The sequence below is a fragment of the Leuciscus leuciscus genome (assembly GCF_965113295.1).
Source record: "Leuciscus leuciscus genome assembly, chromosome: 10".
In the NCBI taxonomy this organism is placed as follows: Eukaryota; Metazoa; Chordata; class Actinopteri; order Cypriniformes; family Leuciscidae; genus Leuciscus; species Leuciscus leuciscus.
Window position 1 is genome coordinate 13,371,190 of NC_138734.1, and position 18,292 is coordinate 13,389,481.

The window sequence follows — 18,292 nt, forward strand, 5'->3', positions numbered from 1 at the left end:
CGCGTCTCGGTCTGCGTCATGACGTGACTTTTTTGTTATATTCTTCTCGATCTATCTAGCTGGCGCAGCGATTATCCACTAGTGCTCTGCACTGCCTCTGGCGGTCATCCGGAATTCACAGAACCACAGTTACATACGTAACTAGCGTTTCTGGTGTTTCTGATGACGTTAGTTTGACGGCTTGGGTAGAACTTTAAACAAGCTTTATTGGTGTTAGCATGCTGCTAAGCTAATGTCTTGGTTTTCCTGTAAAGATGCAGGCACATTTGATGCCTAAAAATGTTGCCTATGTTGTCAGGTCACTGTTTTTAGACAGACTACATAAGGACAAACACTTCTAGGCTATTATTGAAATATAAGCTCTGAGTAACAGTAATCTGTCAGACAGACTTACTGAGGTGAGTGCTGACTAGAGCAGCGCATCGATCTCACATGGAGAGACCTTAATGCCATTCAATGAGATCACGTGGTGATTCGTTGCTAAGGAGTCACTGGGCTTCCTGTGTCACCATGTCTACATTATCTGACCTGGTAACCCACGTGAGACCTATCCTACCCTAAACTAACATACCTTACCTTACATACTAACATACATTGCCGTAGCTTTTACAAAAGCAAAATGTTTTTAGATATAGCTGTGCGTTGTAATTTAATTTAATTAAAACATTTTTTAAACAGGCTCTTTGGTGTGCTGGTGACTGAACTGTTGTAGGTTTAAGGTTGATTAATTGAAGACTAATTTCTTATTTATTTAAATACTCCTGTTTTGTTTACTCATATTTTTCCTTTATATTGTGCACCCCTTTTTTGGCTGGGTAAAAATGATATTTATCCAAGATTGATCTACCTTTTCTACATTATGCCTTTTTTACAGTTAATGCGCTAATATCCGCTAACATATTTGTAGTGTGAGCTCCTGTCCTGCTGAAGTCAGAGTCTGTGCTGAGTAGGTTCATGAACCTCTGTCACTCATCGCATCAGTTGTATGGTCTTGTGCTTTACAAATGGGAAAGAGTGTTCTAAATTTCATGACTGTGTGCCCCTCACATTAAAATTAATTTGTCCACGTGAGTAACCTTTTCCAGGCAGTTCTATGTACTTTTTGTTTCTCTGCCCAGTGCTGTAGATTACGTTTGTAAAATTAACCAAGTCATTTAATATAAAATGTAATATACTTTGCAAATGCATGTTAGATCTTTTTGTGAATGATTCTTTTTTTTTTTTTTTTTTTTTTTTTAATGAAATTGTCATAACTGTATGTTCATTGTTCAATTACTTTTTAAAGGGGTCATGAACTGCATTTTTTTTTTTTATGTTCTCTGAGGTGCGCTTAAGTCAGTATAATTGTTACATCAAAAATGGTCATAATTTAGGAATAAAAGGCCATTTTTCTACCCTGATTTTAGCCCTCTGATTTTAGCAACTGATTTACCAAAGAATCCTCAGTGAAATGTACCGAACAAACAAATAATGCTCAACTGAGACATTTACATAGTTGAAAATAAAGAGCCACTTCCCTAGCAATGGGATCCTTTGGAAGTTAATGTAACTTTTAGTCTAGTGATCAATGAAAGCTGTTTTTGGACTAACAAGGACGTTTTGAGTTCTCCAACTTAGAGGAAGTTTTTATAGTACAATGACATCTTACATGTCAAAAGAAGGAAACTTTGATTTCTCAATTAATAATTTTTTAGTGCATCGCCCACATTTCAAAATAATACCCCTAAATTACTGCAACTATTTATTTATTTATGGTTGAAAGTGTCTCTTCACCTTTTTCTGGCCAAAATATTCACATTTGGAAATGGGATTGTCTTGCATAATGTTGTGATCAAGCAATAATTTATTAACTGAAGTAATAATTAAGACGGGCTTATGGACATTGTAATTGAGCGTTTGTGCAATGGAATTAAATTGAATCAGGAATTCCATACTGATACAGAGGCCTAGATCTCACTATTTGTAGTCTGAGGGTGAAATGAAGGTAGAATTGTTTTTGTGTGTGTTTTATGTTGCTCATATTGGTGTTTGTCATCTTCAGGGCTCCTGAGATCATTCTTGGCCTGCCTTTTTGTGAAGCCATAGACATGTGGTCGCTGGGATGTGTGATTGCTGAGCTCTTCTTGGGCTGGCCCCTCTACCCAGGAGCCCTCGAGTTTGACCAGGTAATTTCTCTAAAATGCCTCTTTCTTTCTTCCTACATCCACCTTTCTTTCAGCATGTTTCTTCTCCTGTTTAAACAAATCACTCACTCACTCACTCACTCACTCACTCACTCACTCACTCACTCACTCACTCACTCACTCACTCACTCACTCACTCACTCACACACACTGAATGTCTCTTCTTGATCAGGAGTTCTCCATATTTCTCCTCTTGACGTAATCTGTTTAGCACAGAGCCGTGGTATGTGCTGTCAGGCCCAAACAATCTCCAGAAGAATTTTCACGGCCGCTTCTCAGCGTCTGTGTTGGCGTACAAGTGTCAGCATGTGGGTGTTTTTTTGTGTGCACTCCTGCTGCTTCTGTCTGAGCGTGTATGGTTTATGATCTGAGAGTTTTCTAGTTTTCGGGCCGCACTCCTCCTGCTGCTGGGCCCCTGAATGCCCTGGGGTGAAACTGAGAGGAGGGGACATTACCAAGTCTCTGTGTGTCTGCATATGTGATTGATACACTGAAACAAGCCTAGATTAGAACAGTGTTTCTGGGTAGGGTTTGGAAAGGAGACTCCCAGTTGCTCCTGATTCGGTTTATAGCAGTAGCTGGGGGTTTGATGGGTTTTCCTCCTTCTCTTGGCCGGGCTGTTATCGCAGCTGGGCTATGGATCTCAAGATGCCAATGGGTGCCATGAGCTCCAGTCAGTCTTAAAGCTACATACCCCTTACTGCCCGTATATAACCCTGCATTATGCCTGGGTGTCTTTTTTTGGTCTGCTGGGCATAATTCATCTCCATTATCACAACACTCTAGCTTTAACTATGTGAGAAGATTTTTTTATTTTTTTTTAGAAATGGCAGATCAGAATGTACACACTCCTGATGTCAGATTCCTCTGCTCAATGTTTCTAGAGCCATTTGGATGCACCCCTTTAATTTCCCCTTAATTTTAATTTCCTGATCTCCCAACTGTAGGATGGCACCCTTGTTTATCAGGTTTCTGTGCTATGCTATTCTGTGCTTTTTTTTTCTTTTCTTTTTTTGTGGAACAAGATTTTTATAAAATTTTTTTACCATATGTTTACACGTTCTTTCAATTGTGACCCATATCCGATTCATGCGTTTACACTTGACATACTATCTGAAACATTGCGCGTGCTAAAGGGGGTTCTTGCACAGATTTTGCCATTTATATGGCAAAACCCCTTGGGTAGGATTAGGGTTGTGGAGTAGCCTATGTGTGTATTACACGCCATAATGTGCGTATCATATGCACGCAAAAACTATTTTTGACGTAAATGGCACAATAAATAAATTTCGTGCGATAGATACGCACCTTCATGAAATCATGGCGGGCTTTAACTTGGGTTACCATACGTCCTCTTTTTCCCGGACATGTCCTCTTTTTGGACCTAAAAAAATGCGTCCGGCCGGGATTTCTAGATCGCCCCAAAGTGTCCGGGATTCGGCTTTTGCTTTCTACAGTCACCATTCATTATGTTTACATGCACACCTTTTGTTTCAATCGGACTGAATTCATTCAGATTGATGAATCTGAATGTACTGTTTATATGAACGATAAATCAGTGATCGGGTTGATGTGCGTTATTGCATTGCTTTAGGTCCCGCGTAGACATAGCCTAATGCCTCAGAAAATCCGATCTGCTTGTTTACATGACAGTTGCATTGACACACATCTGATTTATATCTGATTTATTTCCACATATGAATGAGACCTGAAACCGATCTCGAAATATACGAATGCATGCATATTTTTCCTGTTTACACGGTCGTAGAACACATCCGATCTGTGTCACATATGAGCAAAAAATCAGAATTGGGTCACATTTCACTGACAGTGTAAACGAGGCCTAAGACTCTCTTCTCTGATCCTCAAATACATAAACATTAGCCTTTACATTGTGTTTTTTGAACAAAGAAAGCACTGTACATATTCAAACAACCAGTTCTTTATTTACATTTGCACTGCAAAGAAGCAGAGACCATCTCAGAAATGTGTTGCGGTACTTCATTCTAAAAGGACACGGGTGGAGCTATTGTTTGAGGTTTTGCCGACAGTTTCAGGATCCATCTACTAGATCAGTGGTTCCCAACCTGGGGTCGGCAACCCATATACTTTGAGAAAAAAATATGGATATGATAACTTTTTTTATAGGTAGGCCTATAGTTTCTAGGAATGTTCCAAATGATCGGCCGCTGATCTGAACCAGTTGATAATTATTTCCTTTGATTCCATGCATGGTCTCACAGCTTGCCAATCACACAAACAGATCACATTTTTACGTCGCGAAAGTAAATAATTTACAAAACTTTTGCTTATATGTGAACATTCTGCCCATACAGGCTATTTTGTCCACCTTAAGTAAAAACGACCCTCTCCCGCACCACAAATGACAACATAAATATATTATTCCACCAAATATTAGCGGTTTATTCGGTGTGTACCCGCCCACATGCAGGACTGAATGAATGAAATCAGAAAAAAAAAAAAAAAGAAAAGGTTAGCTAGATACTTGACATTTGACACTGACACTATCGCCCCCTTGAGTACTGAGGTTTGTTACTACCAAAGGATACCAATGCAAGAGCACATTAAGTATGTTTAACAGGACGTCGCTACATCGCCTCTGAACAATTATATGTCTGGGGTGTCACCTAACTGCCTAAGGTGTGATTCCAGTCTAGGGACTAAAATGGCTTGTGGGGTCACACTCCTAATACACGCACCTCCTTCACTGGGGTGTTCAATTTAATCTCGCACAGCAAATGATATTTATAGCATAAATGAACGCCCACTTACGGCACCAATCGTAGGGCCTCATCTCGCTGGCATGTGGAGCCTTTCGTTTGACACTGCCACTGTGTTATAGCAAGTGGCTATTAGACCTCTTGAAAGTAGAAGAAATGCAGGTTAGCAGACTGTGGCCCTGGGTGCAGGTTTGGACATGTAGGCATATTCTTCTAGTACTAAAGTGATACATCCCTGTTTGAAAATAAAGTTGTTACTCTTGGAGGCTGAAACACCCAGAACACACACAGGGTGCGGAATTACTGTAGCACTCACCAAGTGCCAAATGTGTGTAAAAATAAAACTGACTTACTAGCCAGTTAGCTGATGAAATCCTTTTTTTAAAGTGAATTAAAATGTTATGCATGATTTAAATGCCAATGAAAGAATAACAATAATAATCTAACTCGAGGGTTGGGTATTTCTTCTTATAATAACTTTTACCGTAATTGAAAGGTTACCATTAGAAATTTAGCTAGGAAGCCAAAGGTTACAGCTTTTATTGCTTTTACTCCTGTGTTAGAGTTTTGCCACACATAGACAAACAGACAGACAGACAGCATTGACAAAACCTGATGATCATGCTATCTAGCATTTGTTTATTTGAGAATGTTCCAAAGAGCACCCTGTGCTTCAATGGAAGGTTTGGCAATGGAAACAAAATCTGACCTTTTGTCAACGTTCATTTGTCAACAAGGGTCAATGTCACAAATCAGACTGATCTAAAAAATACTGCTGAATCTTAAATTATTCTTTTTTAATTTTACATTATAATATATTTCTGATAGTTATTTATAATAGATATGCCACTTTTTCTATGTAAAAAGTGTCACGTGTTTCTGCTTTTTAAAGAACTTTTAAGAAAAAATTTCTAGGAAGATTGCACTTTTTTTAATAATTTGTTTTTTATTTTATTTTGGAACCTTTAAGTACATATGATTTTTTAATTATTCATGTGTTCATTGAATAAAAAGTAGTCAAGTAGTCACTATTTCTTGATTAGTATTATAATTTTTTTTATTTTTTTTATTTACTAATGCGGATTTTGCTGTGACTTAGTATGTACTTAGTAACTAACAATAGCTGTTCTATCCAGATTGTGCCTTTTTCATGGGCACAAAAAAAGATCACATTAAAAAAAGGTTTTGAGCAAATGCAAAAATATTGATGTATCAAGTATCACCAAAATTTGGAAAAATATAGAGATATAATTGTACATCTCTATATATTTTTACTTGTATCACCCACCCCTACAATAGCATAAAAAGGAGCCAGTTGAGGTGGCTCAGCCATCTGGTCAGGGTGCCGCTCAAGCTCCTTCCGGGTTGTTCTGTCTAATTGGGAAGTGACCCAGGACACGCTGGAAGGACCTTAATCTCCCAGCTGGTCCAGGAATGTCTTGGGAACCCCCAGGAGGAGTTGGAGGAAGTTGTTGGGGAAAAGGACATGTGGGCACATCTACTTAGCCTGCTGCCACAGCGACCCAGTCCCAGATAAGCGGCTGGAGAATGTATGGATGGATGGATTACTGAAGCTGGAAACCACTTATAACCCAAACCACTGAAAGATATTACCACGACAGGAATTTCTTTATTCATCATTATGGACTGCTATGCTATGTGGTGTGTAATTAGATGTGTATGATGAGGGGGGGGGGGGGGAGTTACAGAATTTAGTCAGAGGGAGTTAGTAAATAGTTACAGAATTTTCATTATTGGCTAAACTACACTTTTAAGTGTGAAGTCTCAGTCTAAAGGGCGTGACCATATCATCTTCAAAGTAGTGATGTCACCTTGTGACGCCTGTGTCTGGGCCAAATTTTTTTCCGCAAGAATGAATACTCCACAAAGACTACAGCCAACAGCCAGATAGCTCGTATATTCTGCGCCTGTGTGAGGGGAAAAGTGGTAGTAGTAGTTTATATTCACTCCAAAAAGTAAAACCAAAACTACGACTACGGAAATACAAATGAACAAAGCAGCGCTTGCTTACCATTTTGAATGTGAATCATGTTGGACTTCACTTTCTTCATTCCATACATGACGAAAATATTCGCGTATTGGAATGCTCAGGTAACATGATGTTAAATTTCTTTGTCTGTGTGTGCCCTTTTGACTTAATCATTTGCTTGTTTTCATCATTTTCGTTTTTTTCTTGTCCACTGGTTTGCTTAGCTGAACTGTTCAATTGGACAAAAAGCCTACACCGTGGTCTGACAAGTCCCAATGGTGCAGAACACACCACAAAAACTGAGCTGACAGACACTCGACATTGACCGACGGCTGACCATCGTCTTGGTGTGTCACTGCCTTAAAACTGATTTGGTGCAAATGTTCTCAACTTTTATTGTGTTGAATTACTTTGGATCAGTTCATCCTTCTCTGAAGTTTTCCAGCATGACGGGCTGTTTAGAACTAAGAAATATGTGTGTTTTTTTGTTTGTTTGTTTGTTTTTTGCCAAATTATCACAAACCTGTTGGCCAAGTCTGGGTTGAGAGGTTAAAGGGTCATGTAATCTGATTTTAAGATGTACCACTGAAGCACTTGCACCTCTGAAAGTCCCCATGTGACACTGAGCATCTAATAGGCCTTTCCCTCGCACCACAGTGCCGTTGACGTAAGAACACACACAAAACCGCAACACACACCCTCCTATAGGTTTCACACAAGCATGACTCCATAAATCCACCCATTTCTGTGTGTTTCTCAAAACACGTGCTGCTTCAGATGCCTAGAAACAGCATGTGATCTCAATAACACGTTCAGTACGGCCTTTTGTTGACGTATCCATTTACATTGGACAGTGTTAAAACATAAACAATGAATGAGTTCAGCTAGCTCGGTTTCACTCTTTCCCATCTGTCTCCCCTCAGATTCGCTACATTTCTCAGACGCAGGGTCTGCCAGGAGAGCATCTGTTAAATGTGGGGACGAAGACGTCTCGCTTCTTTTGCCGGGAGTCGGACTCACCGTATGCTGGCTGGAGACTTAAAGTGAGACCAAGAACAATGACACACACACACACCAGAACACCTGTATCATGTTCAAGATGTAAGCATGTTGAAGAGATAACATTAATTGCAATTCACACTTCCAATATGTGATCTAATATTCAGTGGGGCTAGAATTTATTTTATCTATCAGGATTTTATTGGATTGTGAAAACTTAATATAATTTGTATCCACTCATGTTTCAGAGACACTGACCAGAAAGTATTTTGGCTTAAATGTATCTAGTTATAATAAAACTTGGGATTTAAAATTTAGCCATTTTTTACAAAATTTTATGCATTTAAAAATAATGATATATTTAAATTGTATATTACAAATTTAAGTATATGTCATGGAATTTTATTTTTTATTACTTAATTCAATTTAGGATCATAAAAATCACCATGCAATAATAAATCTTAATAGTCATAATATATATAATTAATTATATATATATATATATATATATATATATATATATATATAATTTCTTTAATTTTTTTTATGAATCTTTTGATTTTATTGTGGGGTTATGTGCTGGACATTTCTTCTTGAAATTCATCCATTATTGCATTTTAATGAAAGACTATGTTAACAAGTATTTGCGTGCACAATAATGAATAATGCATTATAAGACCAGGGACATATATCACAGTAAAGAGGGTCTATTTGATTTTGTGTCGTCTTTAATATACATTTGTTTCAGTCCACAGAAGAGCACGAGACCGAGACGGGGCTGAAATCAAAAGAAGCCAGGAAGTACATCTTCAGCTGTTTGGATGATATAGCGCATGTACGTATCTTTGGATCAGGATCAAAACACAGAAAATCCCGCTTTTACCTCATCAATCTTCAGAATCAATCACAATTTATTCTCTCCCAGTGGAAAATCCCTGCAAGGAGAGCTGCGGTTACTTTACAAATGTGAATAGAAATCTCATTTTGTGCTGCGCAAGTTAAAAGTGTAACATGAACAAATCGCGTCTATTTCCCAGCAGGCACCTTTCAATTCACTAATGACAGCAAATGTGTGTCAATCCTCTATTATATCTAGTATTAGATTTAAGTTATGATGATCACTGGAACACTGTTGGCAAGATTTGTTTGGGGTCAACAAGATTTTCTTTTCTCTTATGCTCACCAAGGCTGCAAAAATAGAGTACAAAGAATTTGTGTAATATTGTGAAATATTACAAAAACAAACAAAAAAACTTTTATACTTTTAATTTATTCCTGTGATAGCAAAGCTGAAATTTTAACAGCCATTACTCGTGTCACATGATCCTTCAGAAATCATTCTAATATGCTGATTTAGTACTCAAGAAACATTTCTTATTATTATCAAATGTGATACATTTCTTGAATAGAAAGTTCAAAAGAACAGCATTTATTTGCAGTAGAAATTATTGTAACATACATGTCTTTACTGACACTTGTGTTCAATTTAATGTGCACTATTATGCAGGCCTCAATATGTGTAATCTAAGTGAGTAACTCTTTGTTGTTTTGTGTATTTTTTTTCTCAGGTGAATCTAGTGATGAATCTGGAAGGCTGTGATTTGTTGGCAGAGAAGGTTGATCGTGCAGAGTTTGTGGGTTTGCTGAAGAAGATGTTGTTGATAGATGCTGAGGAAAGAATTGCCCCGAGTGACGCCCTTAGCCATCCCTTTGTTACCATGCAGCACATACTAGACTTCCCCCACAGCAACCAGTGAGCGGCTTTTCATTTCTCAATCTTGTTTGTGATTCATTCCTTCTGACTTTTTCAGAAAAAGCACTTTGACAAAACGGAGGTTTTGTGTTCTGAATTCTCTCTTTACAGTGTCAAATCCTGTTTTCACATCATGGACGTGTGCTGCTCACGACCAGGCAGTTATGAGTCCCTCAGCCGGACCAAGGCTCAGTTTGTCAGGACTGTCCCGAGCACTGGTGCAGCCCCCAACCTTACCCTGCCCTTCTGCAAGGTGACTGGCATTCACACTCAGGTACTGAAAGCATCGCCGTTACAATGCTGCTAGGAAGTTTGTGAACCCCTAAGAATGTGTTTTTTTATTTTTTATATCAAGCTCATATCAGCTCATATTTCTGTTCAGAAATCTCTTTTGAAAATTGCAAGGCATTTGCTTTTAATGTTTACTTTGTCCAATTCCCGCTTTGTTCCCTGGCAACCTTGTAAAATAGTTTTTTTGTGATGCTATCTTTAACACTTTTCATGTGGAGGTCAAAGCTTTGCATGACGCGTGTGCTGAAGGCCACGTGAAGGCCGCAAAGTTTTGCATTCCTCTAGCTAAAACAGTAGAGCATGGAGTCCATGAACTGTTGGATTGAATGTCTTTAGTGTAGAGCTATCATGATGTCATGTTTTCACTACATGAATATTGTGGCCAAAAGAATTCATGATGATTATATTATCATATCTACAGAAATTGCTGTAGACAAAGAACAAAAAATATCAGTCAAATGTATCTTAAACTTTTGGCCAAAAAGAGAAAACACAAAATAGACAATGAATCAGAGCAGAAAGAGAGAGAGAGTTTGTTATCATAACTGTACAAAAGCGTATAAAAAGAACATACTGTTGATCGATTAACACCCCAGTCTAAAACCCCAATTTTTTCAGCAGCGGGTAGTGTCTTGCTTTCGTCCATCATCTTTGACATAACTTTGTGAGGCAGTAGTAGCTACACACAAGGTTTTGACTATCGGCATTAATCCAAACGGTTTAGTTTAAATGTGCATTACATGTATTCCAAAAAAATCCTTCAATGCATGTGCAGTAATCGTGTTTAGAACTGGAGAAAGTCAGCGCAATAAAAACACCACTTTTTGCACTTTATCGTGCAGTAAATGTGTAAAAAAAAAAGATTTGTGACATTTTCTATATTCAGACTTTTTCCATCCAATTGGCCTTTTACCAATAAAATCGTGCATACTGACGTCATCCCTAAAAAAAATCTGTCATATACGTTTTGTTGTATCGCTAAAAAATCTGCCCTCGAGTAGTTTCCCTACATAATTGACCATATATTGCAAATTATATTGTATCTGTCACATCTCGAATATTTGTAAAATGCAGAGAGTAAGGAGTCGATTGAAATTCAACAGTTTTACTGCTTACTGTTTTCATGAAAAATAGGCCTATTACTAAATTAGGAAATATTAGGAAATCAGAAGATCACTGCGAAGTGGGACAGCTACGAAGCACGAAGCCCATGGGTTTGGACACAGGGAAGCTCATCAGATTTTAGGATCCATAAAAAAGATTGGTACAGTGAAATGTTCAGTTAAATAGCAACAATCTTTAACATATGCAATCTTGAACATGCAGTCAAGCCAGAAGCCAGTTGTGTCTTGACGTAGGCCTATATTTAACTTTTTCAAATGGTCTATAGCTGCTGTCATAACAATTCTAAAATTAGTTTTGAGCTTTTTGGACTCTACCCACTTTATTTTCCTAATTTGTTTGAGATAAAATTATATCACATTAATACATTGTATTTATAAAATTATTTTATTAACAAGTGACATGTTTGTGATTTTCATTTGTCAAGTAGCCAGCTTCTGCCCATGAAATCGTGATTTTTTTTTTTTTTATGACTTTTATTCAGATACAGAAGTAACATGATGTGTATTTTACCTTTCTTTTTGTTAGCATTGGAAACTCCAACAGCCTTCCTTCATTTGACAGACGGCCAATTTTTTTTTTTTTTTTTTTTTTGAGCTGCAGAGATTTTCAAGGCGCTATATTTTCCTCATCCATTTTCAAAACAAAAATTAATTAGGTTATAAATTATTCAATTGTATATATAAAATTATTTTTATTAGCAAGTTTCATGTTTCTTTTTTTATTGTACTTTGTTATAAAAACTATTTAGATCAATACTTGATCATCATATTCAGAAACAGGTGCAGTTGTATTATTTTTCTGATAAACTTTTATTAGATTGTAGACCGAAAAGAATGCTTGGTAATATCATTTTTAAAATGGGAGCCACAACTGCCTATTCCGAATTTATACACACACACACACAAAAAAAAAGAAAAAAAAAAGAAAAAGATATATATATATATATTTTACGCTAATTTTGAAGTTGTGATAGCTAATTGCAAATATTATATTTATTTATATTTATATATATATATATATATATATATATATATATATATATATATATATATATATATATATATATATATATATATATATATATATATATATATATATATATAGTTGCAATTAGCTATCACAACTTCAAAATTAGCATCAGAATATCTTTAACTTAAGATAATTGAAATATCCAAGTTATCGCATAATACAACTTCACTTTAAGTTGACTAAACTTGAAATGTTATGGTAGCATGAACACTTTAAGTTGAAACAACATTTTTGGTTACACTTTATTTTATTTAAAACTGCAGTCTTCAGTTTTTCCTTTGTCGCCATCTCTGTTCGAAATCTGCAATTGCAGTTATTCGCGGAATTATCAACTTTACTTGCGTTGTGCCTCGGCATGGCACAGTGCGGATGAATCCAATGTTTTGAGGAGAATGTGGCTCAGTCACCGCGCCGGTGTGGATACTGTCATTCGCAATCACAGATTCTACTTTTTGGAAGTATGACCAACATTAGAATTTTTCAACGGAAAATGTCGCCTGAACCAAGTAAGTATCATCCAATTTTGTTCTGCCCAACTAAGGGGAAAAAAGCATTGCAGTAAATTGCGCCGATTAAATCTAATGCTCGCTTATCATATCACGTCAAACCGTGCAAATTATACTTTGTTCTCAAATTGTTAATGTTAAAACAACATCAGCATTGCGTGTCTACATTTAATGCCCTTCCGATATTTATCCTTGTTTTTCGCATGGGCCGGTTGCAGTCTCTTTTTTTTCTCTGATGTCTTTCGCGTTTTACAGCGGGTGAATCTCCTGGTGATTGTCGTTTGAACCTTTCAGGTTCCGCCATCAAATTGATAAGTTTAATTATATGAAGTGCTGTGAGAAAAGGCTATAAATCTCCACCTCCAACACCCTCACACGCAATATAGCCTACTAGCCGAGACACCTTCTTTATGTGTACAGATGTGACGTAATGACGCAAAGACATGCTCGAATTTTCCGCTGAAATCCACCAGTACCACTGAAGTTAAAAACATTATTACAAGCTTACCATTTTGAATCGAGCTAAGGCAAGCAGATAGTGTTGAACACTGGCTGGTTATGTACTTGCTCAAAAATCTATTTTGGATAATTTTTAACCCAAAAAAGCTACGGACTGCAGCTTTAAGGTGACACAAGCCATATTCGGACGATAATTGTTTCTCATGGGAACATAAGGTGTTATCAACATTTACAGGGCTAGTCTTTGATTTTATTGCTGTCTGAATCCAGAATGTCATTGTTTTTCTCTTACCACCCGCATAAAAATCCCCAGCTGAAATACCTGCTGTTTTTTTGACGAAAACCAAGTTCATGTGGTAATTTAATTGCCGTCTGAATCTACATCTCTGAGTTTACAAGAGATAATGACTATGCAGGGCCGGCGCGTGCACTTCTGCCGCTCTAGGCGAAAAACATTTGTGCCGCCCCTAGGGCTGGTCCGAATACCATTTGAGCTTCGAAGCTGCGGTAGTAATGAACATCGAATATTCAAAGCTTCGAGAGGGTGCTGAACATTCTTCTCTCTAATAAAGGCAGGAATCTCTATGTGTCTATATGTCCGTTTGCATTTTGATTATTTCGAGAACCGTTCATCCAATCGACTTCACAAGGGAGTGCAGTGTAGCATTTGGTGGTGCAATATAGATGGACACGCGAGACACGACACGTTCAGAATTAATAAACTTTTAGTAAACTACAGAACACCGCGAGCGGGAAGCGGCGCACCTCAAGCGGGCAGGGCTTATATACTTGACGCACGCTGCACTAGCAATATAAAACGCACACACACATGTCTGTTAAATTAAGCAATACTTTATAGTCTATATTTTTCTGACTAACAAATTACTGACACAGTAAAGGGTAGATTTAAATTAAAAAAAACAATTTCAATAAAGAAAAACGAAATTTAAATAAAGAAAACAAAACAAAACATTTAAATAAAGAAAAAACAAAATTTAAAACTTAAATAAAGAAAAAACGAAATTTAAATAAAGTAAAACGAAATTTAAATAAAGAAAAACGAAATTTACATAAAGAAAAACGAAATTAAGTTAAATTAAAATCGAGATTAATTTAGATTGATAATAATGGGTAAAAAGGCTAATAGCCTATATTTTGTTTCTATTGTTATATTTTCCACAATGTCAAAGCAACGCAGCTTAACCCAAAACACAAGCTCAGGCATGCACTTCTGTCCATACAAACTCCGCTGTTCTGCGCTCTAGCCAGAGAACACTCCCGTTGCAGGAACACTTTAGGCCAAGAGGAAGCAAATATATACATATACTATATGCGTAGGTGGATGTGATCGGGGATTTTGGCTGTGTAACATTTAAAGCCACTTAAATTAACGAAATGACTCAAATAAAGATTCGTTCATTTTTATGAACGAGATCGAACAAGAGAGTCAGTAAAATTATCCGAACTTCCCATCACTCAGTCATGAGTCATGACTCGTGAGAGCAGGGGGCGGGGCAGGGCGGGGCGGCGCAGGGCGGCGCAGCAAATCATATAGCCTATTTTGTGAATTGTTCATTCCCGATTGGCACACATTTTGCCGCCCTTACAAAAGTGCCGCTCTAGGCAATTGCCTAGTTCGCCTATATGGACGCGCCGGCCCTGTGACTATGTCAGCATTTTAGCAGATTTCTTTTGGCCGTAAAGCAATTGTTTACATCGCGAGACCTGATATCACGCGAGACTTCCTGACGCAGCGGCCGGCGGCCCGCCGGCTCAAAGTTGCAAGTGCGTATTTTCCGCTCACGGGCACCAGGGGGGTGCGAAACGACCACCATTCAACCCGAAATAAGTAGGGCCGTAATGTCCTAGTCGACTAGTCGATTAGTTGGTCGATACGTTCTGGTTCGACCAAAATTCTGATTGGTCGATTTTCTGCCGCGTTTATTTCATCAGTTTTGCCGCGCTGAGGCGCGCTCATTTCATCAGGTGGAAAGCACTAACTGCTAATGGGGGTGTTTTCAGAATACCCTTGTTTCACTGTACCAGTCTGTCTTCAAAACACCCCCCTTGTTTTCACCTTTTTTGGATTAGTCCAACCCAAGAGAGAGCGTCGAGCGTAGTAGGTTTGATGCTGAATATTATTTATTTAATTGTGAGAGCGTTTAATAGTCAGTCCTCTTCTAACATGTCAACAACAAAGAAATCGACAGTGTGGCAGCATTTTGTTAAAATTGATAACAGGAAAAAGGTTGAATGCAAAGTTTGCAAGCAACAGTTTTCCACAGCTTGACGACAAACATGACATATCATCTACTGTAAAAGTGGTAAGCTCACTTGTCTGCGTTAGCTTGCCCTGTCTGTTTTGAGTAAGCTATGAACATATCAGAATTTGCATATTTCAATGTTTTAGTGTGATAACCTAACTTTTTTATTTTTTATTTGGAGCCTAATGCGCAATTGCGCTGTGCTGTTGGTTGTTAGTTTTGAGCCTAGGATGCTTTATTTTTCAGTTATGCACTTTATTTCGTTTCTGCTCTTGATCTGGTTTGTTTAATAAATATAATTTTTTTATTAAAGTGGACGTGCCTTTTGTGTTTATTAAGAGTAAAAGCTTTAAGTTAATAGTCTATTCGTGTCTCAGCTGCGAAGCTAACGTTAAGCTCATCAGCCTCGCTCGGTGCGAGGACATGCACGGTGAAATGATAGTGTCTGACTAATAATAACTTATTATTATAACATATGACAAAAATAATTGTCTAAATTATGTTGTATATTCCTCAACAGTTCTTGTGATGATATCACTAGTTGACAACATAGTACTATTTTCGGAAATCATAAGCTATGATATTGCGCAGGTGATGCAGCGCTGTCAGAGCTGACAGACTCAAGTGTCAGACTCATTTCAGTGCAAAATAATTAGGTCAAAAACGATTTAATATACTGCAAATAGCCTACTAGTTGTTTGTTTATTTATAATTCATTTAGGCGGACAACAAGGCTACCAAGTACTGCGCACAGTACACATCTAATTAATTTAACGTTTTTTTTTTCTAACGTCATTTTTAGTCGATTTTAGTCGATTTTTAGTCGAAAATTTCAGGACTTCAGTCGACCAAGATTTTCTTTGGTTGAGTACAGCCCTAGAAATAAGTAATATAACCATTCCAATGACTCCGAAGCTGTTCAGTTAAGGGAAAAAAAAGTTACTTAGTTCACCTTTAACATCTTTTGTTGTTTTATTAACATCAAGTGACAATATACCTGTCTAATATATATGCCTAATATACCTGTCAAGACCGAATGCTTGGATATAATATACTGACACATATATCCAGTTTTCACCAAGCTGTTTGCTTTCATTTAAGCCTTAACTGATTGTTTAACGATGTATCGAGTTCTTTTTTTTCACAACTTACTGTGCATAATAACTTGATAAACTCTTTTTGAAGATCCTCGTTAAATGTACACACATGTATCTTTGACATCTTAGCGTCTTACCTGATATCCTCTGCACTCTCTAATATCCCGCCTTCACTAACTGAAAGTTAATCGATAACGAATTGTGATTGGATGGTTATTTTGTTCTCCAAAATATGACGAGATTGGTTACCTTTGATTAGGTTATTCTCGCTTGTCAGAAGACTCGCTTGTATGATCACCTAGCAAAGACAATTTACAAATATGGATTTTTTTTTTTTTTTCATAATAAGTCTGGACACTAAAAATAGAGCTGAAATATTTGACTGTCCCGGCTTGTTTTTGATGGCCTTGTTCTTGTTCGCTGATAGGCTTGCAAGATCTGGCAGCACGAATGAGTCAGGCTCGCACCGCTTTCCCTGTGATTTCTTGCACCACACATACAGACCATAAATACATGGACAATAATACATATATTTTGACATGCATCAGAGATGTATCTTTCATCTGTCATCTTTCATATCTCTTATCGTATGTCATTACCAACTAGTTGTTGAGTTCGGTTCTGTACACACTACGTATCATTTTTGTAAATGCTGTTGTGATGCCTGCATTTTTTGGGAGTAAATTCGGAACAGAATTAAGTACTAAAAGGTGAACTGACAACCGAATTTAGCTGCAGTTTGTACATGGCCAATATAAGCTTTCCTCCTAAAAAACAGGCTTTCAGAAACAAGATTTTGTGCAAGCAGTAAAGTAGTATGTGTTGTTGTAGTATTTAATGCTGTCCATATAAATGACTCTTGTCAGTTCTGAATTCTGGTCTTTCTTATATCTCACAAATTTGAACCCTTAATGCCGTTGTCACGGCAACATCCCTGACATCATGGCAACATGGAAAGGACATTTGGTTTCCAAGGAGAGACACTGCAGAAAAACTTTCTACCCACACCAAACTGCCCTAAGATGAGACACGCTGATCATTGCAGTGTCTTTTTGATGACCTTTTAAGCATGGTCGTTGGGTTTTTACGACATAATGTGGCTTGACTTTTGTAACTTTCAGTTTTGAAAACTGGTAAATTGAATTAAAAGATGTAAATACAGTCAACTGTTCACAATTAGCTGGAAAAGAAGAACATTGATTGTGTTGCTACTGAAGGAGTTGACCTGGTTACGTTCACACTCTTTGATCACGTTCACACTGCTAACACACTTTTTTTTTAGTTATTCTGTACCCTGGAGTTATGGCTATGTTGCTCAGGAGTGTGTGAACTTTGATCCAAAGGCCTGTGAATGTGTATATGAATGGGTTTGTAATATAATATAATATAATATAATATAATTAAATTAAATTAATAATTTATATTAAAATTATTATTTAAGACCCTACAGGTGAATAGGGTAAACAGACATGTTAACTAATAGATATCACCATACTTTCCACAGTTGATTAATTACACTACATTAAGTCAATTGTTTTGTATTACAAATCTGAAATCTGGTGTTTAAATATGCAATGGAGGCATTATCTAATTAAAATGCACTAATTTGCATACAATTCCAGAACAGAAATCTGGACATTGATAAAGCCAGGTTTGGTTGACATATTAGATTTAACAGGGGATTTATGATATCTATTTTTTTTTATCACAAAAATTCTATTAACCACTAGGAAAAAAAAAATTGGGGATAAAATGATATATTAAAAAACCCCTTTGTAAAAAATAAATAAATTAAAAAACCTGATGGGAATAAAACTGAAATGTTTGGAAATGCAAGTGCTAAAGTGGAGATTTC

General features: G+C 37.1%; 1 protein-coding gene across 2 annotated transcripts in view; it reads left to right on the plus strand.

Annotated features, from left to right (window-relative positions):
* The window catches only part of hipk3b (homeodomain interacting protein kinase 3b), a 76,044-nt gene that overhangs the window by 37,774 nt on the left and 19,978 nt on the right, over positions 1–18,292 (plus strand). For both annotated transcript variants that reach the window (XM_082182871.1, XM_082182870.1), the window contains exons 3-7: positions 2,042–2,165; positions 7,838–7,957; positions 8,662–8,748; positions 9,482–9,666; positions 9,778–9,940. In XM_082182871.1, coding sequence (XP_082038997.1) covers positions 2,042–2,165; positions 7,838–7,957; positions 8,662–8,748; positions 9,482–9,666; positions 9,778–9,940 — 679 coding nt within the window. The remainder of the gene's footprint in view (positions 1–2,041; positions 2,166–7,837; positions 7,958–8,661; positions 8,749–9,481; positions 9,667–9,777; positions 9,941–18,292) is intronic.